This window comes from Poecilia latipinna, unplaced genomic scaffold (genome assembly GCF_001443285.1).
Source record: "Poecilia latipinna isolate Pla-1442-1.1 unplaced genomic scaffold, P_latipinna-1.0 Scaffold70, whole genome shotgun sequence".
Taxonomy (NCBI): domain Eukaryota; kingdom Metazoa; phylum Chordata; class Actinopteri; order Cyprinodontiformes; family Poeciliidae; genus Poecilia; species Poecilia latipinna.
In genome coordinates this window covers 456,977-481,511 of record NW_015112686.1, presented here as the reverse complement: position 1 = coordinate 481,511, position 24,535 = coordinate 456,977, and the positions used below count along the sequence as shown (strand labels likewise).

Genomic DNA, 24,535 nt, shown 5'->3' with positions numbered 1-24,535 from the left:
ATATTTCATTCATTCAGATCTAGGATGTGTTATTTGAGTGTTCCCTTTATTTTTTTAAGCAGTGTATAAGAAAACAGCATAAAGGGCAGCAGAAAAAGAGTTACAGAGGAAGTGTGTGTTGATATGCAAATATAACACTTTCAACTTATTTGTGCATAGTTGGCATAGACTTCAGAACAAATCTTAATATGTGCAAAGAAATACTGTTTATTTTTATGGTGTTGGAATTCTACAAACTAACCCAAGTAAAACCTGAATAATACTTTTATATGTAGACAGATATAATCTTATATTGTGAGTTTTAATAAAATACCATAATAATAAGCAAGAAGCTAAGTAGTTTGAAAAATATGGTGATTTTATGCTTAATATCTTAATGTTTTATATCAAATGGTTTTAAAAAACAGTATTTTTTTGCTGAATAGCAAATTGGCATAATGTTTAGGTTCTATTCTAAAATATCTACAGTATCACAGAGGTTCTGAAGACAATAGGAGAAATAAGAGATGCTTGGAAAAATACTTTGAGGCATTTTTATAACTCTCAGGCGATAAAGAGGCTTATTGATTTCAATGATAATGAATAAAGTGATTGCCTTGGGCTGGGTGGTGCTGGGAACATGGGGAAGTGGGAGCACTGTGAGGAAAAGAGTAAAAGAGGAAGAATATAGTAGTTGTAATGATAGGAGAATCTTACTAGCTGATTTAAATGGATGAATGTCAAGGAGGAATGGGTGGAATCCAGAGTGTAGGTCTGCTTTGCAGGTTTGGAGCCGGTGGAGTAATTTGGCATGCTTGGAGCTGGTCGAGACAGTGACAGCAACAGAGGCTTGGGACAGGTCGAACGGTGAGAGCGTTGGAGGGTGGACAAGTCAGTTTGAAGGATGAAGGTGATAAGGAAGAGGCGATTTTAGGTTGTCAGTTATGAAGACGAAGATCCAGAGATTTATTGTAGGTTTCTTCTTGAAGTGAAGGATCCAGAAATCAGCATGGAGGAATGACAGCAGGAAGCAGCACAGCGTTTACCTTGGGAGTAGCCTGGTAAAAAAAACAAACTCCTGTCCTACAATGTTTGCTTCGTACAGAGTTTCTGGGCTCTTGGTTATAGAAAAATGATTGCTTCCTGGAGCCGTAGACCCAATCGCTAACGCTTTGATGTATGTAATGCAACTCTAAGAAGCTTACCAAACATTGCCTGTGCTGTAAACAACCATCCTCCACTGCAAAGAGAGCGGTGGCTATCCGAACGGGGCGGCTGTTAATGTTAATTCAATATTTGAAAGCGTGGCTAATATGGACTGAATGGCTTCTTTCACTTCCTCGACATCATCGCTCACAGCTTCTCTTTCTGTTCACCGATTAGCCCAATCAGAAAATCTACCGGATGAAGACTTGCTCACCTCAGCATGGTGAATGCTTGTTGTAGAAAAAGAAAAGGCCACTTAAAGACTTTTCAGATCATTGAAATATCCCTAGTTGTTTCAGCAACCACAGTTTGGAAGATCAAAATAAAATTAGATAAACTAATACCCTCTAGATATTGATGCTACATCATAAGTGACAAGCTGGATATATGTGCCTCATATATTTGTATTTAGACCCACAAAAGATGTGTCTTGACCTTGCCTCTCTATATAATAGATTTTTAATCTCAATGAGACATACCGGGATAAATAAAAGTTGCATACATGCATACAACATACAAGGGCAATAGAACAACATGTGGAAACATAAAAGAGCAATCTAACATAAAATATACTGAAGTTTTTGTGAGTTTATAGTCTGATAACTTCAAATGCATTTATCAGTACATTGACATACCACCAGTCTGCAAAATTGTTGCACATGAATATAAGAGAATGGTAATCAGCAGCAGCAGAAGAGCATAATTATGAAAACAAATAAAAATAAAATCCTGTAAACATTTTGTGACTGAGATAAATACAAACTAATTACACCGGCTGACATGACTTCAATAATGTCCAGGGGTTGCGTACAGTCAGAAGCTTGAAGAGTTAAAAAAAAATAAGGTCTTAAATTTTATTCTGCAATGGAGAGGGAGCCCATCCAAAGAAGCTTAAGCAGGCATGATGTCGTCACATTTGCATGTGTTTTGTGCTGTGGAGTTTTGGACCAGCTGCAGACAAGCACAAGCAAACAGTTTGTAATGTTACAGACCTTGTACCACAGTTTGGACGACATGAATTCAAGGATCTATTTCTCAGAGTCTGTAAATTAGAGAAAGGACTTGACCTTGGTATGAAAAAACTGGCTCTGACAACTTTGTTCTGATTGCTTTTTTGGGAAAAAAAAAAGAAAAAGGCTCTTTTGAAAATGTAAGAACTAGGACCCATGCTGATGGACTTTAGGGGGTTTATGATATAATGTCTGGCATGATTGTTTTGTCAAATTATTTGGAAATATGATGAGATTAAATTTTCTTACATTTTCTCTTAAGTACAGATGAAGTAGACTTTGGTGGCTAATTTGAAGTCCAGGAAACAGCAGATTTAAATTCATTTCTGTGCTGCTGTGCCCATTTAGCACTGCTGTTATTTTAATTGTGCAGTGTCTTAAGATACTAAAGAAGACAGCTATCCATGTCTTTTGAGCTGTAAAAGCAACATTTCTAAAAACTTATTTGTTACTCTCAAACACTTGGGAAGTTAAGAAAAAAAAAACAGTGAAAGTTTTAAATTCAGGTGCAGATGGATCTGCTGTTAAGACTTGTCCACGGATCTGGTATTTGCATAATATGCAGTATAAATGTTGATATATTTACATAAAATGATGTATTAAATAGAAAAAGAAAACCTCACTTTGTTAAAGAGTCACAATTGTGAGTTTCTTTCGTCAGACTAAAGGGTCTCAGTTATGCTTTCTAATACTATGACATTTTCACTGAACCAAAAGTGGGCATGTCGACCATATATGCTAGGCTGACATTTTAGGTCTAGCTTTAAACAAAAACAAAAAATTAAAGTACAGTCAGCAGCAGATTACTATCCCTATTCAGGTAGTTTCAAGAAACTTTTTTTTTTTTTTTAAAGAAAATTAAGCTGCTTTTCGGGTGCAAATTTTTCTTTCTTAAAAAAGTAATCTCTGTGGCCTGGGGTTTATGAAATGGCATTCTTTCTTTAATTCTAAAAAAAAATCCTTGCATAGTTTGTATATTCAGAATAGTATGTATACAAAAAACTAGACAACTCAGAAATCCTGGATAGGCGATTTGATACTGAAATACGAGATTCTGATTACGTATTCTAGTTAAAGTTTAGTTACGCAAATGCTAACTGAGCCCACTGATGAGATTCCTTATCTGAAAGGGAATAATTAAAGAAAGGGACACTTTCCTATACAGAGTTTCATGATATAGGATAGGATAGGAGTAATACAGCAACATGTTACCTTCTGGTTTATGAAATAAGCCGTGCCAACAATTACTCTGAGTTCATCCATCAACTGTGAGGCCAGAGGACGCACATGATGCTGCAATGTGTTGAGCTTTCATTTTTACTTTCTCAGACGGTTAGCAATGTAATCAATAGAAGTCTGGGTGTTTTATTTATTTATTTGTTGAGGACAATATTGAACCTCTGCTGTTCATAAAACCCAATCATGTCTAGAGGGTAGAATCAGTAGCTGCTCATTCTGTTTACAAATTAAATATGTTGTGGTATGAAGTAAATACTGATACCCCCCAGAAAGAAAACAGGGAAATTGTCACTCAAAGTTTTGCCAAAGTTTAAAGTGACCGAGACTTGTTTCTTCTGCAAAAAGATGAAAGCCAGATAATTGACATCTTTCCAAAAGTTTGGGAACTATCTTGCTTAAGGTTGCACGTGTAGAAGCATGTCATTGAATTAAAATGTGTTGTACAATGTGAGGATTTTTCTTGTAATCTGCCTTGAGATGAGATTTGTTGCTAACTGGCACTATGTAAATAAACTGAACTGAAATGGAAGGGATATTTTGTAGCAAATAGATCATCTTAATGAAGTGTATTAAATGTATGCGTCTCTATTTGTGGAGCAAATGTCAGACATTTCAGTTCACGAGAGTATGTTGCATATTTTATGACAACATAACATGACCTCAGACTGTCGTCCCTCTTGGTTGTGAATCATTTTCTACAACATTTTTTTTCTACCCTCCATTAGTATGCTTGACCCAGCTACCTGTTTGTGGCTTACCACCCTTCTGGAATATATAAATGATCATCTGATATCAAATCGGCAATCTTCCCTATAACACCTTTGTATCCACTTTTCAAACTTTAAAAGAAACTGAATTTTAATTATATGTATATAATCCATCTCATGTTTACTACTGAAATGAAGTTACTAAAATAAATGAGAAAAACTTTTATTTTCTGACAACATCCTGTTTTACTCAGATGCAACTAAAGTTGAATTTATGTTACTTACCAAGTGCTACAGGAGCATAGTCATTGAAATTAGGCGAAGTCAGTCAAAATGGCAGAACACTATATCTTAAACTCCAATTATAAGTAAATGGTAAATTTATATCCAAACCTATTCACAATAGATTAATTGATTTCTCTCTAAATTAATGTCAGACTATATATAGCATTAGCTTTTTATTTTTGACCTTTCCCTTAACTTGCTTATTTATGACGTGTATTTTGTTGCAAAAGATTATCGAGGATGAGGATAGTATTTCAGGATCTCTAAATCCACAGAATTTGGACTCATGACAGACGGTATTCCACACACCCACACCAACTCTGAGCTTGCATCAGTGATGGTGAGTTCTTTAAATGGAGTCAGAGATGACTGACAGGGTTTGATGTTGTCAAAGATTTTGCTATACCGGAATGCTGACCAGGTTGTTTTTGCCACAGAATTTGGAGTTGTATCTGCAGTTGCTATCTATATCCCTCGTGTTATAAATGCATTACAGGAATTTCATGAATTCCTCTAATGCAGCCATATACCCAGACAGTATCATACTGTAACTGGTAAATTTAGCTGAATCGAACTGCCACTTACATGGACGTTTTTATTAGAAGGTGATCCTCAGCCGTGGTAGGGGCAGATCAGGTTTTGTCAGGTTGTAGAACAACTGGACAGAAGAGTAAACTCTCCACATTTTAGTCATGGTCTCTCAGTTAGATAGCATACATCACCCGGTCTGAACTTGGGGAAGAACGGCTTGAGAAATTTAAGGTTATTAGGTTCTTACTCATAACTAAGGTAAACTTTTGTACAGCTGTGGCTGTTTGTTCATTCAGAAATCTTCTCCCTGTGTGTAGTGACCCGATCATGAACACAAGTCAGAGAGGTGAACTTCCCAAGTCTGGCCTTACCCTTTGGGAGAACGGAGAAGCTTAGTCATTCTGCAGAGGCAACACAGAGCCACAGCTTCTCTGCATGAAAAGAAGCAAATCCAGCTGTTCAGGCTTGTGTTAAATATGCCTTGTAGGTAGCCTTCTGGTGAGGTAGTCTTTGCACGTCTTGCTGTGGGGAGACTCCTGGTCAAAGTCAGAAAAACCTGAAGAGATCGTGTGTCTGGAGTGACTTCTAGGCACCTCAGTGTCCCCTTGGAAAACCTGGAGTAGATATGAAGAAAGATGCAGCTCTGAGCTCTGCTTGTACAGTTGGCTCTGAAAAACATCATGTTATAAAATAATGGCATCATTGGAAGAGTTTTTTTTTTTTTTTTTTTTTTGGTAGTAGCAGTAGTACTTTAAATCCTGCATAGCTGGGGTTACTTGCTTTATTTACAAAATGTTCTATAAATTCACATATGAGTTGCTGTTTGATTTTTTTTTATCTGAAATGTACAAGTTATGTACAGATACAGCAATATAATGATGAATGAAATACATAAAAATATTCATATTACAAAATGACTTGAGATATACTTTAGAAAATATTTGTTAAACACAACAAAGACTATTATTACCTTCTTTAATTTACTCTAATTTCACACATCACCATGCAAACATCTTTCTCATTACCACCAGGGCATCTCCCCATGACTATATTTGAAAGTCATCATAAAAAGACGACACAGCAAAGTGGAAAATTGCGTTCTAGTTTGTTACATGAAATAGTCCTTAGTAGTTAATTCAGCTTTCTTTTAGAATGAAAGAAAGCCACAAGGTTTAAAAAGAAGAAAAGGAAGTTAAAATGAAAAAGAAGATGGCATGCCTCACCGATAATATCTTATGGTCCTCCTTCAAATTTATCTCAGGAATAGGTAATCAAAGCAATCAAATACATGATCTTAATTAATGTCCTTATCCATGTGTATCCAGTGGTTTTATTCATTAATTATTTTAAGAATAATAAGATTGAACTGACAAACACATTAACAATATTTTTAAAGATCGCTTTGAATTCTCAGATGTTATTTAAATACTTTTTAAGACAAATTATGTTAATCTATTTTACAAAAAAACAACTTAATCAAGCCTCTGAGATTACAACAACAAACTTTGATTGTAGCTGTTATGTAATTTTGTCACTAACATGTTTAGGGAATGGAGTGACTTTATTACACTGTGCATCTTAATTGATCTGAAATTTAGTCCGAGGCCATTTAATATGCTATGTAACACAGAATGGTAGAAATAAATCAAATTAAAACACTGAAATGAAATCACACCATAGATTTTATTGCTGCTACTGGGTCTGTTACAGAAATACAATTTTTTAACAGAATAAATGGGAAAAAAGTTGCTTTCCATCTTCCATATTAACTGGGTATTCAGAAAACAAATCTTCAGCCACATAACCATTTTCTTCTGTCACATCGTCTGCAATGAGATACAGCATCATATTTTATTTTATTACACAATGCAGGCTCTCTATTTTTCTGCTCTCTCGGTATAAAGAGTAATCTTCTCTCCAGAATAGATATTTACTCCAGCGGAGCAAAGCCAGACAGTGAGCACGTGTTTGTGTGCTGCTCAGTGATATCTGAGATGAGAAACTTGACTCTCACCAATCTCACACTAAACACAGTTCAGCCTCATTTTCCCAGCAGCACATGAACTCCAAGCTCAGCACACAAGCCAGCTCAAAGCAACTCCCCAATTTTAACCTGTGCACTCAGCAAGTCCTCGATAAGTTTTCTGGGGTGTGCAAGAAATGCGTTTAGACACATTCCTTGTGTCTGGAATGTATTTCGAACACACATCATGCACTCATGTTGAGCACATACACAACATTCCTTTGATCTAATGGACTGAATACACATGAAAAACGACAATGATGTTTGGTATAATAGAGATAAATTGAAGTGATATGGGGGTGGAATAGGAACTGTTCATCTTCTGTCCTTTAATTCGAAAACCACCCATGTGGTTCCGATATATGCTGATTTATAATGTACCTCCTTCATTGTATATAGCATTTATCGTTGCTTGGTGTGAGCAGATGACAAAGAACTGATTTTCATTTCGCAGTATATTTTTGAAACGGTGTCTAATAATGATAATAGGATAGTACCGTATTAATGACAACCTAAAAGTTTTACTGTACAGGACTGATATTGCTGTCAGTCCTGTACAGTGAAAGAAGTTCACAGCATTATGAGAGTCATTTATAAAACACTTAAAGCTAAGGACTTAGACATCTTTTTGCTGTCTCTTTGATGGTGTGGGATGTTAAAGTTAACTCACCGCTGCATTAAAGCCACTGAGGGTATTCACAGCAACAGCTAGCTTATGTATGGGCTAGCTGGCTTGAGGTTGTGACAAACAAATTACTGATTGTGTATTGGTGTGACCTGCTGGTTGGTAGATCAAGGGCAAAAACACAACAAGACTATTTCATTGTACTAAGTCGTGCATATTGTTTACTGCCATTAACACACATGGCGTGTAGTGCAGCTCTTTAAAATTCAGATGAGACGGATTTCTTTGTAGCAGCTTTAAATAGAATAAAACTGATAGTCCCACTGCATGTCTCCTTTGGTTATCTGATGCTGTCTTGATTTTTGACAGCTCAAAAGTGTGTAGGGGTGTGGGCGGCTTTACTGGCAAAGGCAGCTTCAAAAAGAACCACACCTCACACAGACGAGGTCTATTGCTCTTAGGGACTTTACTTGTGTGATGACAATAAAAATATGGGCTTTTCAGTTGGGCAATACTGTCTGCCTTGTGGAATTATGAAATAATTACATGTTTGGAAAAAAAAATGCCATGCTTAAAACTTCTCTAAGTGTTATCAAAGTGATGCAGAAATGTTTGAGGGCCACAGAAACATTAGAGCAATGGGGGAATGTCATTACTTGATCTCATGGTACATTATGCAAACACTTTTTCTACGCTGGTCAAGATTCACTCATTTCTGCGTAGCAAATAGTTGCAGTGAGTATGAGAGCACAGTTCGACCCATTTTCTCATTAATTCAGCAACAATTATTTTACCCCTTCTATACACTCATAAATTGTGTATAGAGAACATAATTTGCATCTCCATATAGAAAAAGGAGATGGTGATTGTTTGCTCTGCCCTGATGTAGAGCATTGCTACATTGTTCTCACCATCTATGTGCACAAGCAGTGTACTATATAGGGACATGTCATAAAGGACACACATTTCTCATAGATGTGACAGGACTACAAAGTTTCACGAAATGGATTTTACCTCTTCATGTGTTGACCACAAAATGTGTTTTTAGAAAGAAACTACTACAAACAGGGAACATAAAGCATGTTTTGTTTGGGTTTCTAATGATATTATTATGTCATAGTTTTATTTAGGGGAAGATAACACATAAAGCCTGAACGCTATCTTAACCTTTAGTTTGCCGCTATTTAGTTCAAATATAGTCATTGCGGATCATTATTGCGGTTGTTTACCAACTGACTATAAAAATAATTGTGGTTCAGTTAAGTATAATGGCCAATCTCATTAGTGTAAAATTACTAGAGTGATTTTAGGAGCTCAGTACAAACTCTATGTTATGATGTTATTTATTGTATTAAATAAAATATGTTAAGTATTATATAGGCCCCCTCAAAACAGGCACTACAATCCAGCATAATGTGTTTTAAAATTCTCTCAAGTGTTTCTGTGGAAGCATCCACTGAGCTTAAGGCCTTACAACCAGAGAGATATTGTTCAACACCTAGAAAGGATGCTTTTTAGATGAAGTGCTTAAAAATAGTCAGAGGATTACAATTTTAATGTTCTGCAGCTGTGGATTAAAGCATGTTTCTGTATCTATTGCTCTAATAGCATCTCAGTAAGCAGCCTACATACACAGTATAAACCTACACCTTCACCATATTGCCCAGTAGGTGTGCTCCTCTGCAGCACTACTAATACTCATGAGCTATGCTGCAATTATCCTCAAAGCTACAGTATATTTAATGTTCTTGCAGTTCTCTTTTCCCCACGGTGTCAAATGAAAAGGAATATTATTGTTCCGAGCTATTAGAAGAGCAGAGACTGGTTGACAATGAAGGACTCAGGAGAGGAGACTAGCAGTCTCCAAAGCAACTGATATTTTTAGAGGAGGATTGCAGATACAGCTCAGACATTAAGAGCAGTTTAGGACAAAATGCGTGTGTTTTCCACATTAGCAAGAAGTTCCAGGAAAGAGCCTACAAATGTTACTACTTGTGCTCTGCTGAAGGAAATAAACTGGTCATCATCAGATAAAAAAAATGTTATGTACTAAAATAGTGATTACAATTACATCTACGGAGCAAACAACATCAACTGAACCAACATGTTTATGATAGAACCGGGTCAGATTTATTCACTGCTGTTTTAAAATAAATTGGATTTTCCAGAGTTACATAAAACTGAATCATATTAATCAAAATAAAGCAAATTACTATCAAATACCATCATAAAACTATCCTGAAAAGGGACAGCGACTACTTTACAGAACCATTTTTTTTCTTGTTATTTTTTATGAATTGGTTGTTGTTAAAGCTTGAAAAAAAAAAAAAACAATTTTCTTTAATTCTCTAAAATATCTTTGCATCTAAAATAATGATGAAATGGATACATCAGTTCCTGAAAATGAACACAGTAGTTTTCTATACATGCATTCTTTTAATTATCACTTTTCTTCACCCAAAGATAAATTCTGAATCCATTCACACCTGCCACTAGAGAGTTAATCACATCTGAACAGCCCTGAAACACGTGTGACTTTACTCAAGACGTTTTGAGGACAGTTTTCTTCTGACCTCCATCATCCTGGGCTGACTGTGACCTCAAGAATTTTGCAATCTGAATACACTTTGTCCTGGGACGATCCACTGACCTGACATGACTTCCCTCAAACAATAGACCCTTGGAAGTCTCTCTGTTGAATACATATTTTAAAATTAAACTTATTCTGAGGGAATAATTGCAAGGGTTTTTTATGAACTCACTTGGTTTCTCTTCAAAGAGAAAAACATGGTAAATCACAGTTTAGTGGATTGATTTTATTTCTCTTTGAATTACCTGAGAGGGTACACATCTATTCTGATCCCTTTTGAGGACGATCGCTTCATGTTGTGGCCATTTGTTTATTTGCATGTAAAGTGGGTTACTGTGATCTGATTACTGATGATGGATTTTAATGCCAGGTGTGAATGGGTGTGCTTAGCGAGGTCTACATTAGCTGAATCAGCCATGACACATGTTAATGTCAGGTCTGGGCAGGGGCTCCGTGCTGCTTTGTTGTCTGCTCTTCTTACAGCCCTGGTGGAACAATGCAATCCATCAGCCTTTTTAGCCTTTTTAGTGCTACTTCTTACAATTAGAAATTGAAAGTGTTAGCGAAACACATGTTCTTTGCAATTTTTCTGTCAACACTACGCCCTCAAAAAAAAAAAAGTAACTTCTTCTTTGTATCATGCAAGTAAAATGTGGCCGTTCTGAATTTAAGCAGCCATCACATAGCCTTAACATTCCTCTGTAGTTGTAAATGCTAGTTACCATTCATATAACTCTTATTTTCCCTTCTTGTATGTTCCTCACTGAAGTGGGCATGGATATGGGCAGCATAGTAGGAACGTGTGCAGGCCATGGGAGTGCATGAGCTGTGCTCAATGTTCTGATGATGTCATTTGCAGCAACACTCAGCAATGAAGAACCTCCAGGTTGTGGTTTTGATGGACTCAAATAAACCCAGATTTTTTTTTTTTCTTTTGTCTGAAAGACAGTTAAAAGCAGTTTCAGTGACTATAAAAAGTATTCATTCCTTTCAACAATTTACACTTTTATTGTTTTTTTGTTTTTTTAGTTAAAATGTTGTAAAAACAAAAAAACAACACTTATTGATTAACAAAATGTGGCTTTTTTGTCAAAAAAAGTACAAAAAAACAATTTAATGTTAAAGTGAAAACTGAGTTCTACATAATGATGACAAATAATAAATAAAAGACACACTTTTGTTTCGTCTCAGTCATTACCTTTTTAGCAGATGTGAAGCTTTAATAAAGACAGAGCATTAAATGTGGAGAGTTGTGGAAGCTGGTCTTATTTAAAGAAAGCAATACAAGGAAAGACAAGGTAAAAAAAAAAGGCCTGAGTTTTTAATTATATTATGACAAATGTATTAATAAAATCAGAATGTTTTGTTGGTTAAAAAAGACATCTTCAGACAAACATTGTTGATGTTTTTGAAAGAAAATATTTAATGTAAAAGCTTGTCACTAGGCCAATTAAAACCCACTTAAACTGCTGGATAGTGACAATTTAGAATGGATTTGCATTACAAATTTCTACAAGTAAGGATCCAAAACATTAGACTTTAAGGCAGCTTTCCCCATTAACTGATAGATGGAAATGGTAATGAAAAACGGCAACTCAAAGTTGGTGAAGATAAAGTTTCAGCTCAACAGTAATGTTGAGGTTGTGAAGGACTCTGAAGTAGAGACTGACTTAAATAATGAATAAGCAGAACCTACAGGAGGAACTGGGAGAAGAGCAGGTCATGGAGCACAGGCAGTCTAACAGAAAAGTCCAGCAAGGACCAAAGAAAAACCAGGAGATAAATACTGAGGCAGGGAAGGAAATTGATTAGGGAATTAATCAGAGGAGTTGTGGTACAGCTGTGTGGGAAGTAAAGCAGAGAAAGTAAGAGAGGGAAGCTGAACTAAGCAGCAAAAGAAATTAAAAACTAGGGGATAAAGACCAAGACAGATCCAATAGAAATAAACCAAGATGTACAAACGTAAGACAATAATAAACATAAAGGAAATAACTAATATGGCAGAACCTTCCTAGCAATAATACACACAGAAATACAAACTGAGCAAGATAGATCAAATATAAATGAGCAACAGGGAAATGAGCAAAAACAAAACCTTAAACCCAAACACCCCAAGGATCATGGCAGGCTCTTGTTTAGGGTACTTTAAATCCCACATGCGGGTTTTACATTCCCTGGTCCTTCTGATTTTCTCACCAGAGGATAAACAATGCTGCTGCCAGTTTTGTGCTCTATGCAAGAAAAGAGAAAGAGGAAGGGATGAGTGCTCCACTTCCATGCAGCAGATGTTGAGGGAATGGGGGACTAAAATACCAGTGAGGCAAACACATTGAATCGAGTGATTGATAGAGTTTCTGGGAACAGAGTTGCTGATATGCTGCAGCTAAATTTCCCATGTGGTGTAATGACACAGAGAGGTAGACAGATAAACCTTTTTCCAGTTTTATCAAAGACTCCACAATCAACAACACATCATGGAGTACAAACATTAATTTTACTTCTCTTCAGTTCCACAGCGTGCTTTCACAGATGCATGGACAATATCCTAAAATTATTGACCAACCATTAGCAATTTAGTAACTTTGCAACCCCTTTCTTCTGAGCTATTTATGGCAGACATAGCAAAGAAACCAGATACTTCATCAGTTTTTCAGCACACAGCATATGTGATACTACAGGATCATTTGCTCAGTGTATATTTAGCGGTTTTGAATTATGAAAACTGAATAATTTTGAAATATAAACATTTTTGAAATGTAAATATTCTTCAAAAAGTCAGCTATATTGAAAATGAAAGATAAAACATTTGAAAATACATCAAACAAGGCACTTCACAGGAAAAAAAATCCAGTTTATATTAAGCTATTCTGAATGTGTGTAGTGTAAATATATTTTCAAGAAATCATATTATTAAAAAGGGTTTTTTCAGATACCTAATTCACTAAGTTAAACACATTATTCATGAAGTAATTACACAGTCCTTATTTACACAGACCGATGCTTTAAAGTCTTTATCTCTGTTAATTAGATGGATTTTCCACTACCAGCCAATGCAAACATGACATTTAAGATTGGAATATTACATCAGATAAATTAAAACAGCTTAATAGAGAAAAGTGGACTTATTGAAAAATGCGTATTGTACCTGTTTAATGTAAACTGTTTCAATATTGACATAAGTAATTTCAATTAAAACAATAAGTAGTGCACACCCTTAAGAAGTAAACAGTCAATGGGAGCAATGGTTCATTCAATGATTGACAGTACAAACAGAAAACATACCCAGGAACTAAACACAAACATAAGCCTGTACAGTCAGAAAAGACTGAATGCATTTCTTCATTGAAGGAACTGCTAATCCATTAGCCAGCCGACTGGACACACATGATCCAGAAATGTCACCTTCGACTTGTGACATGCATGACCACAAGAAAACTAAACACACTGCCTTTCTGAGAAACAAGTGGAACAGAGAAAGCAGACATTTGAGGAAAAACAGAAAACATGATTAAATTTACTCATTGTACAGTCAGAACAATAGTGCAGGTCACTGACTCAAGCAACTCACTGATTTAACTGGAAAGGGCTTTTTGTTCCTAGGAGCAAGGAAGCACAACACCACTGTTGATTTAATGGACTTCCCTATACTTTACTCATATTTCCCATTTTCCAACTTAGACTCTGACCTTCTTTATACAATGAGGCTGGCTGCTTTGAACTGGACTAAAGCATATTATTCCTGCAACGATTCCTCATTGGGCTAGCTTTCTGCAGAGCTGTGAGAGTGAAATTCATTATCATCCATATGTCTCTGTGGAATTTTGGCAGCGTGACAAAACAGCTCTGTTGAAATGTTCCATCAGGAATTAAACGGCCTTTGCCAGTTTGCAACTGTGGGATGTTTTATGTTACTGTGCATGCCAATGCCAAAAAAAAAATATGCCATTGGACACAACATTCCTAGAAAGAAATAAACTGACTAGTTTTATCTGAAATGAAAGCTTTTAAATACATTCCATGTATTATTTTCTGCCTTGCTTTCAAGGTTCTGTGTAATCAATAGACAAGCAGCAGAACTTAAAAGGTCACCGTAAACTATAGTTGTTCACATGAACAAGAAAAATGACAAAACAGAAAAATAAAACCAGATTGCAGTTGGAAAAATGTATACACTTCCAAATGTTACAATGTTATGGAAGATTTTTATCAGACTTTAGTAGTAACTCATGAAATCAAGACTCTCCCAGACCGTCTGACAAGTCTGTAATGGGAATTAATGGGATGCATAATAGCCTAATTGGACCATTTTGCCAGATGAAAGATTTTTAATACCTTACGTCACTCATGTTGAGAAATATTGCACCTGCAATTATTTATCAATGCAACTATCTTAAACAACTCCAAAATGTCAGCTTCTTTAAGCGGTACACCTGCCCAATTGATTAACACAAATGGTGAGTCATCCTATAACATGGCAGCAATTCAGTGCATTTGGGGATCTACAGTCATATTCAATCAAGTAAAATTTGCATACCGATGAAGCTTTTTTTGTCAAATTAAATGCATCTTTTGAAAATTATTTTAAGCAGGTATTTATATTAAAGTTTTTTGTAGCTTATATAAATGGTAAAAAGCCTTTACTTGAGCAGCGCTTTATCAAGTCCAGAGGATCCCAGCGCTTTGCACTATATTCAGTCGTTCACTCAGTCACACACACACATTCACACTCTGATGGTGGCAAGCTACCGGATAGTGCTGTAGTCACAGCTGCCCTGGGGCAGTGAGACAGAGGCAAGGCTGTTATGCAACGGGCCTCTGACCACCAACAGGCAAGGCAGGTGAGATCTGTTGCCCAAAGACACAATGACAGAGATGGATGGAGTGGAGATTCAAACCAGCAACCCACTGATTACAGGGTGAACATCTCAAGATATATGTGTGTTTTTCACACACAACCATTCAGGTTTCAAGAAAATGGTCAGAGAAAGACAGAATATTCTTTCGGTGGTGATTGTGTATATGGGAATGTTTTATTGGTGTCATATGTTAGGAGAGAATGGTATGACTGGCTGGTTTGAGATGACAGAAAGACAATAGTAGCTGCGATAGCTATTTCTCATAGTGATATATGCAAAATATTATCTCAGAATGCCAAGGCATCAAATTTAGCAGAAGACAACACCAGATGCCACTCCTGTCAGCTAAGAACTGAAAGCTTAGGGAATAATTCACACAGGCTCAACTAAATTTGACAATAACAGATTGGAAAAAAATGTTGAGCATTGTTCAAACACCACAGGCTACCCGAGTGTTGTTGCTGACTATGTCCAACCATTTTGACCACGCTACGCTCATCTCCTGAATTTTTCTTCCAGCAGGATGATGAACCATGTCACCCAATACAATAGCCAGTGGGCGCAGATTTGTGCTGTTAAAAGACATAAAGGCAACACTTTGCTGCAAACGACAACCATAGGAGAAAATTTAGTACTGCCACAAAAAACTCATTACGTGAACTAATGGGGAATCAATTTTTCAATACCTGAGTCTTTTAAATGTCAAAAAATCTGTTTTCTGTCTTCCAATTAGGCGGATTGTGCATATCCCAGTCAGTGAAAATCCCACGTGAACCAAGAGTTGGAGAGTTTGACAAGATCATTCACCGGCTAAGTGAGAACCCCAACGCTCGAGTGGTTATTATCTTTGCCAACGAGGACGACATCAGGTGAGAAAAGTGAAGAGTGTAAAAATGTTCTGTTGATTACTGTTGTACTGTTGATTAACATATTGATTATATCCTTAAAAGTTTGCTATGGTTGGATACTTTCAAGATACTGTCAATTTAAAACTAGTACTTAAAACTAGTTGCTTTATCTTAAATGCCATTTACATCTACACCATTCTCTGTCAAATGGCAATTAAGATTTTCAAAGGTTTTACTTGCAAAAGGTTTTACTTGGAAATCTTTTTAAAGTCAATACAGTAATATTAAGTACTCATTAGAGTGCAAATTCTATTTCTATCCTGTTTCTATTATAATTGCATGTCTTGTCTGTGTTAAATTTAAAAAATGCATGACTATAGTGCCAATTACTATCTAATCTTTAAAAAAAATCTTAAGGAAATGATTGTTTTGTTCACATGCAGCACCGTTTTCTTAGAGGAGAATATTTCCCAGCAAACAGTTAGTAGGTCAGCATATATGCAATGGAAGTGGGCAGAGATCTTGATGTCTGGGTCAGAAGTCCCACTGCTCACTGACTTAAGCCAGTCCTGATAACAGGTAATAGGCTGGATATACAGTAATTACCAAAGGCCAGTGGGATCACAGTGCAGCATGACTGCACTATCCTTGAGATGACCGTCCAACATCTTAATGATCTCAAAAATCTGCACAAGGAAAGACAAGACCGAGTCATAACAAGACATTGTTTCCAGTACAATCAACCAAATGCATGCATATACTGTTTTGTTTTGGTGTTAAGAGAAAACTAAACATGGCATCTGAAAATACTTTTTCCCCTCACATTAAGTTACACATTTTCTTGTTGCAGGCAAGAGTTAAAAAATTATTCACATTTGCTAAATGCTAAATTAATTGGATGCAAAAAAAAAAAAAAATTGTTATTTTTCATGTTGAGAGGTAAAATGAAGTTGCTATGACTTTAAATGACTTGACTTATGCCAGTTTAATTCACAATATTTAAATCAACTAGAGACACATTGAGACACATGCATTGCTGCTTCCTACTGTGACATCGGCAAAAAATAAATAAATCAAATCAGGAGAAATATCAGGAACATAGTTTTATAAACCCACTAGACTGCTACATCCTTTAGTAAATTTTCTATATGGCCACGGGTGGCCACAGATGCTGTCCTTTCTATCCATAATAGAGAGGGAGAAGAGGGACTCTGTGTCTCAGAATAGCTGAACCAACTTTATAACACAAACATAGAGAAGTTGCAGGTAGAATTTGTTAAAAAAGTCACTTTGCACAGGAAAACAACTTCTCAACCAATATGGGCTAATCAGCCATTACTCCTAAAGCAAAACATAAACATATTACAGTTTAGATTTATTTCAGGTGTGTGTGAAGTGGAGGGTAGCAGCATTATGTTGTTTGGGTTTTCTGCTGTAGGAGGGATTGGTGCACTTGACAAAATATATGGTATCATGAAGAAAGAACATTATGAGGAAATACTGAAGCAGCATCTTATCAGCCAGGAAGGTGAATCATGGGCCTAAATTTCAGCAAGCTGTTGTAACAACACCAAAACCTTTCATCCAACTCATGCAAATTAAAAGACAATTCCTCCAAATACAAAAAATAAACTTATGACTTTGAGAAGACTTTGTAAATGTCCATGGATAGGTGACATTTGATTCAATTTTAAAGGGATTTTGTGTCTCACTTGCTTTTGAATAAAAAAAAGAGGAGTGCCCTGACTAGGATTACACATTATGTTCTGCAGCCATAATGTGTGGCTTCTTTAAAGTGTTTACATTCTGTGTTAGAAATCACTCTGAAGAGCTTGTATTGTAAGTTGTAATATTCACATATTTTTAATAATTAAATGGTGCCAGATTCCCCTTGTACAAGCACGCACAGCAGCAGCTGCCTCTTTTTTTATTATAAGATCTGCTCCTGATTCAGGATGTTTTCAGTAAAGTCTCAGAACATAAATGTTGTAAAATATTCTAACATAACTTATTTAAACCCCTAAAAATATCACTTTGACTGTGGGATATACTGCCTTTTTCAAAAACAGATGGCTATAAGGATACATAAACAATTTAAAATCTATTACAATTATAGTTGAGAAAGTATGTCTTGTGCACAAGTTAAAATTGAGATTATTGAATAAGATGCTGGCAAATGTTAATTAAAACACTTCAACCATCCTGTAAACTCAAAAAGTTAAAACGCACTGTCAGATTTATTTTGTTTTTAGAAATTGGTTTTCATTTGTTTGTACTGGGCAAAAGACAGTGGGGATGGTAAGGGCAAAGACTAGAAACACATATTTGTTTTTCTTGCTTTTTAAAAGCAATATAAATACAATATTTCACATGCCAAATCTTTTTGGTTTTGTTTAACATTTCTATCTGAAATATCCTTCAGTAAACATTTACAGCAGAGCCTGTTATCTGTTGTTATTATTATTATTATTATTATTTACAATAAATTTAAAACTTAATCTAATAAGGTTTGATTATGCTAAAACTGGCATATTGGATACTTTTAAATTTTAGTTCTTTGTCATCCAAATTCTACTTGAACTATCCATGTCAAGCAACAAGCTGCAACGGCTTTTTTTTACAGTTTTGCTGTATGTGGAGTCTGATATTAGACTCTATTCATCTGTCTGTCCAATCATTGTCTAAAATAAGTATTGTTGCAGGTTGCTCACACTTATACCTAAACACAATATATACAGTATATTAAAAAATGTATTTGTTTTCTGATCCATCCCACAGGCGCCTACTTCAAGCAGCTAAAAGAGCCAATCAAACGGGTCATTTCATCTGGGTAGGTTCCGACAGCTGGGGATCCAAAAGTGCTCCTATCCTGAACCAAGAGGAAATGGCAGAAGGTGCCGTCACCATCCTACCAAAACGACAGTCCATTAAAGGTATTCCCCTTATGACGGGCGCTGCAGCGGCATCATTATTTTGTGGTAGCTTCGAATCATATCTAAAATAAAATTGATGAGCCTTAGAGCAACTTCAAAGAATATGAATTTGTCTTCTACTCTAATTTGAAGTTCAGGGCTTCTGGGAAAACTTCTTCAAATTGTCCTTACTTCATGGTTTCCCCTTTGGGTGCATTTTGACGTTTTGTCAATGTTGCTTTCTGGCTCACAGACTGTAAGTCAAAGGAGAGAGTGGAGAAAATTAAATAAATTAAATATGCCAACATTAATACCTGACACAAAAGCGCTAAGAGGTTTTTAATGTATTTTATAATTAACTTGCACTAAATAATTTGTTTTTGTGCTTTGGGGAAAAAAAATAAAATAAAATAACAAAAACTTTCTAATTCTTATGACTTTCAGGTTTTGATCGGTACTTCATCAGCCGGACATTAGAGAACAACAGACGGAATATCTGGTTTGCAGAGTTTTGGGAGAACAACTTCCAGTGCAAGCTTAGTCGACATGCTGTGAAGAAAGGATCTGGCATCAAAAAGTGTACAAGTGAGTTTTCAACGAATGGAAAAGAAGCCTCTTGGTCAATGTGGAGCACTCAATCAATAACCAAGTGTACAGCTTGGTTGTGTCATGAATACATTATGCTTATGTGGGTTTGTGTCAAAGTTTGTGCCTCCACTTTGGATGCGTGGGTTTCTTTAATTATTATTGGGGGGAATAGTTACGCTCTTCTAATATAGCAGAAAATTTAATTTATGTAAATAAGTGAATGGGAATGTCTAATTCTGTAAGAGAAATTAATTCTCTTATTATATGTGTTGACTGGCTGTATGTGACGTTCACAAAAATAGGCCCCTGCTTGCAGTGAAAACAATCAATAGCATATCTAGTCAGCTCACTAGAAAGAAACTTTTTCATCATTAAAATCATTAGACTCTTCAGGCTTGTCTCTTATCTCTTAGTGCTTTGCAAGATTGCATTTCTAATATTTCAAGGCATATAAATCTTACATTTGTGCATTTTTTCTTAAAGTGTGTTATAAAGGGATATAGTGCAGAATCAGAACAAAAATTAACAGAAAAAAATAGACATTGTACATTTTTTAAGCTTTCCTCTGCTTTAGCTAAAACGAATCCCCATAACTTGGTCCGTATTTTGTGACTAGAAGAAAAGAACCGGAGATTGTTCGATTATTTTAAACTTTTCCAAGATCCCTCTCTGACATTTGTTGTGTTTACAACCAAGACCAACACTATGAATTCCCTCCAGAAGATTAAGGTCGTGATCCCATTTAACCCTGCTGCCCTACTGCTTTGTCCTATCCCTCGATTTTGCACGTTCATCCCAAATCTAGGGCTTTCTGGATTCTTTCTGGGGAAAAGAATGATCGAGCAAACTGACAGATCAACAGAAACACAAACATCCATCTCTACTGCTTATGAAAAACATTGATGTTATTCATAAAGTGAACCACAATCGAAATTACACAGTCGTGTATATAACCATACAAGCTGATCAAATGTATGCAAAACATGATTTTGCATACATTAAAGTAAGTTTCAGGATCTCACAATGAAACTTGATGTAGTGCAACAGCCCTACAGCCGCTGCTGCACATGGATTATAACATCCATTAGCTGCACAAAAAACAATAAAACATGGACACAGCTGCTTCTCAAAACCCATTAAATTATACTCCAGTTTCTTCACTGTGTCAAGCTCAGTAGCACAGACCCTCTACGTGACACAAATTTATTGCTAACTCTAATTAGAGGCGTCTCTCATCCGGATGCCACTCATGGGCCTTTCTTCAGAATAATCCTTTACTTGAATTATGGCTGGAGGTGAATTTGACTTATTCGAATAAAATCTGGACCAAACTGGAAGCTGTGTATTTGGAAATGTATTGAATCTCTTGGTCTTGCAAAGTGGGCTGATATAAAATATCTCATAAACTTGTCGCTTTAAAAATGAAATGTGCGAATAGATTTTTACTGCGTGCCGAAACTTTTAACTACAATCATTTTTGTCTGAGTAAACTGTGTGGAAGCAAATAATGCATTCCTGTAATCTCTTCAAAGGAACCAGAATTTTCAACAAGGACAGAAAAAATAAAAATAAATAAAAATTGCCTACGGCTTTCTTGCACAAAGGTTTGGGATGATCAGTCTAGAATGAAAATATGACCTGCAAAAAAGTTGCCCTGCAAGAGACTTCTCCTTCACTGCTAATGAAGCCTTTCAGTCAATAACAACAAACAATTTTATGCGGGTCAGAGTAGCTTTCTCCATATTTTTAAGGATTAACCAATCATTATTTCCACTAATTAGTAGCAAGTGAACAAAAGCTTAACCATTAAATATTGGATTGTCAACTTGCTTCACAACGTTGTGTCCAATGACCAACACAAGGTAATACCTTCAGCAATCCTTTACTATCAGGAGAACACTTAATTTGTGAATGATTTTTGTATTTATCAGTAGTCATGGTGGCTGCTCTTGAGCTAAATTGCTGCTGCCCTTTTCTTCCTCTGAAAAGCCTCCTGGGCATAATAAAATTTTAAGAGCAAAGGGTACAATGATTCCTCTCAGAGCTCTTTGCAAGTTCTCTTCCTCTACTCTGCTTTGTTCTGTTTGAAAGCACAGTAATTTCTTCTTTCCCCTCCGTCAGGGCACATAAATTCTGGTTGGTATATGATTCAAAACAATGCAAGAGAGGACAGCGTTGTACCTCAATTCCTAAAATTTACCATTCAGAATTTTTGCGTTTTGAACTTTTGGTGTTTATTGAGCAAATTCCTGAAATTCTAAAGTACAAATTGTCCGGGTTTATATGTATATATTAATAGCAAAGTGAAATGGGTGAACAAACATTATTGCTTTTTCATTTTTATATTGGAGCTTTACAGTTACGGATTCATATCATACAGGTTGTTTCGTCTTCTAAGCCAAGGAATAAAGTGCATCATTGTGTGAAGAAAAAGCAGTGGAGATGTATAATTCACATTTTAATGTATCATCTCCCAGCGTTCCTTTTATCTATACAAGGACAAGACTTGTGCAATCGAGCTGCATTTTCTCCTCCATTCTGCAGGTCACTACGCTCATAGACTATAACTAGTACGTACGCCTCAACCTAATTTTTCCCAACTTTAAACCGTGTTATGTTGTCTTGTCACAGTGACTGTTGGAATGAATCGGATTTCTTCATTTCTGACTATCTAGAAACCTTGACAAACTTAGACCTTCAAATTCCTCTCATCACATTCAGTTGTCTTCATCTGTACACCTATTTCATTTAAATTATGTTACTGTTTATCTTCATCTTTTTCATTTTCAGATTTCTTTAGTTTTTTTTCATGTCACTGCTCTTATTTTTAGGGTGCCTGTCTTATCACTGTAATACTATTGTAATTTAGCTTATCTTGTACATTGTATGGCCTGCAGAAAGCACTTTGAGCTGAGCAGCTTGAGTAGTTCAAAAGTGATATGCAAATTTTGGTGAATTCAGTCAAGTAGGGCTCAATCAGGTAACACCTGCATAATATAATGTCATCCACTTCACAAGCTTTTGACTCAGTCAATAATTGTTCTCTCCTAAAAGTTGGAGATTTTCAAATCTTATTGAGTCTTTCTTTAGTTAATTTCATAAATCAACATGTTTTTTAATTTTCCATTGCAGATGACAAAAGTAAGACGGTATTTTTCTTCTGCATGTCAAACTGACACATTTGTACCATCTTCTTGACTCAGTACTCGCATATATGCTCAGCTAATAATACAGGTCACGTGTGCATTGAGCTGACAATGCTCATGCTTTTTCTTTTTTCTATGCTTAATAGCATAGCCTCATCTTAGTGTATTAATCACAGTGGAGTATGTTTACCAGCAGTATCTATGTGCAATGTGTTTTTCCTTTAAGACCAACTTTGGGTCAAATAATTTATTTTGAAGGGCGTAGAAAGTCTGCCAGAAAATTAAACATTCACCTGTGGGACATTTTGAATTAAATTAATTCATTTTTGTAAGATGCCTTTAGGTTAGAAGTTTTTAAATGATTTTTCTTAGAAAATTAGCAAGAGATGAACAGCACCTTTAAGACTTGCAGTGTTTGGTTAAATTTGCTGTGCAGTTTTAAAGTAGGATGTTGAAGCTGGAAAGACATTTTTTTTTATGATAAAAAAAACCCTGCAAATGCACCAAAACTAAAATTTGCTTATTATAACTAAAGACCTATAAGGCCGACACTCGAAACGCGCACAAACATGTGACAGCAGACCAACAAACAATGATTCATACACTTATGGTGGTAATAAGATTAATACTACAAAGGGACTTTACTGGAACTTTTAATGACTGTTTTACCTACCCAGAATCTACCAGGTACTTTTTGGACCTTCAGGGTTAGCTGAAAGAGCAAATCAGGTATTTTCCTTGAACTTTCATGGAACTTTCATATGAGTTCCATGTAATTTTTAGGTTAAGTTTAATGACTTTACCTGGAATTTGATGAGTGAGTAGTTGACCAAGCAAGCAGCAGTGAACAGTTAATTTCATTCAGTCGTCTTTATATTTTAAGAGGAAGAAGCCTACAGTACAGCCTGGTAAAGTTTTATAAGCTAGAAGTATTGAAACGCGTCTTCTTTTGTTTGTTCTTTCCTTTATTGCATCACTTTTAATTTAGTTTCTCATTTGTGTGTCCTTGTAAAAATTTCCCTGGTGTTCCTTTTGTTTGTAGATGTTTGACAATGTTTTCCGACACCCATCAAGATTCTATCGCTGATCCCTGATTGCCCCCACTAGGTTAAATTATGATGCAAACTTCCAATTTCACTTTATTAAATGACCGTTTATTGTAAAAACAAATGTAAATCATAGACTTCAGATTAAATGATAGCATTGACCAATATCTTAAACAGTTAACTGTTTGATGCCTTTATTCTAAAAATATCAGAGGATTTTATCACGCTGAATATGCAGATTGTTTGAAATAAACTTTTGCTTTTCTTTGGAAAAATCTATATTTGAGAAGTCAGAAAACATCACACAAATGCATTACAAAGGAGCTTTTATCAGGAATGATCAGAACTGATATAAACAACATGTTCCTTAAAACTTTCAAAGAACTTGTACAATTCTTCAAAACAGCATTACAGAAAAATTTCATATGAAATAGTTTCTTGTAAGAATTTAATTTTTACATCCTAAATACAAACTACAGTATATATTTCTAAAAGAATGAGCACAGCACTGAGGATGCCAGTATTTTCTTGCAGCTTCTTCTTTAATTACATGTTTAATTTGCACCAGGCTGTGGTAAAAATGACAGTCTTGTGAAGGTCCACCAGCTTTTGTTGACAGTTTGAGTGAAACAAACCTTGAGTCACTGTTGACTTGAATCCCTGCTAACATGAGTCATCAAGGCTAACAGAAGCAGATAACTGTCTGCCTGCACAGACCTCTTAATTCCACTGTGGAAAAATTAAACACTTTATCTGAGCAATGGCAGTTTCTCTTGAGATACAGTTCTTTGTAGTTTTTAATTGATATAACATAGCTCAAAATTATTTAGAAAAAAAAAAAAAAACTTTTTTTTTTTTTTTTTTTTTTTTTTTTTTTTTTTTTTTTTTTGGGGGTTCAAAAAAATATTTTTTTTTTTTTAATGTAATTTTTTTTTTTCGGGTGA

General features: G+C 35.6%; 1 protein-coding gene across 2 annotated transcripts in view; it reads left to right on the top strand.

Moving 5' to 3' along the window:
* The window catches only part of grm4 (glutamate receptor, metabotropic 4), a 180,188-nt gene that overhangs the window by 126,861 nt on the left and 28,792 nt on the right, over positions 1-24,535 (top strand). For both annotated transcript variants that reach the window (XM_015015064.1, XM_015015059.1), the window contains exons 4-6: positions 15,785-15,920; positions 18,678-18,832; positions 19,256-19,396. In XM_015015064.1, coding sequence (XP_014870550.1) covers positions 15,785-15,920; positions 18,678-18,832; positions 19,256-19,396 — 432 coding nt within the window. The remainder of the gene's footprint in view (positions 1-15,784; positions 15,921-18,677; positions 18,833-19,255; positions 19,397-24,535) is intronic.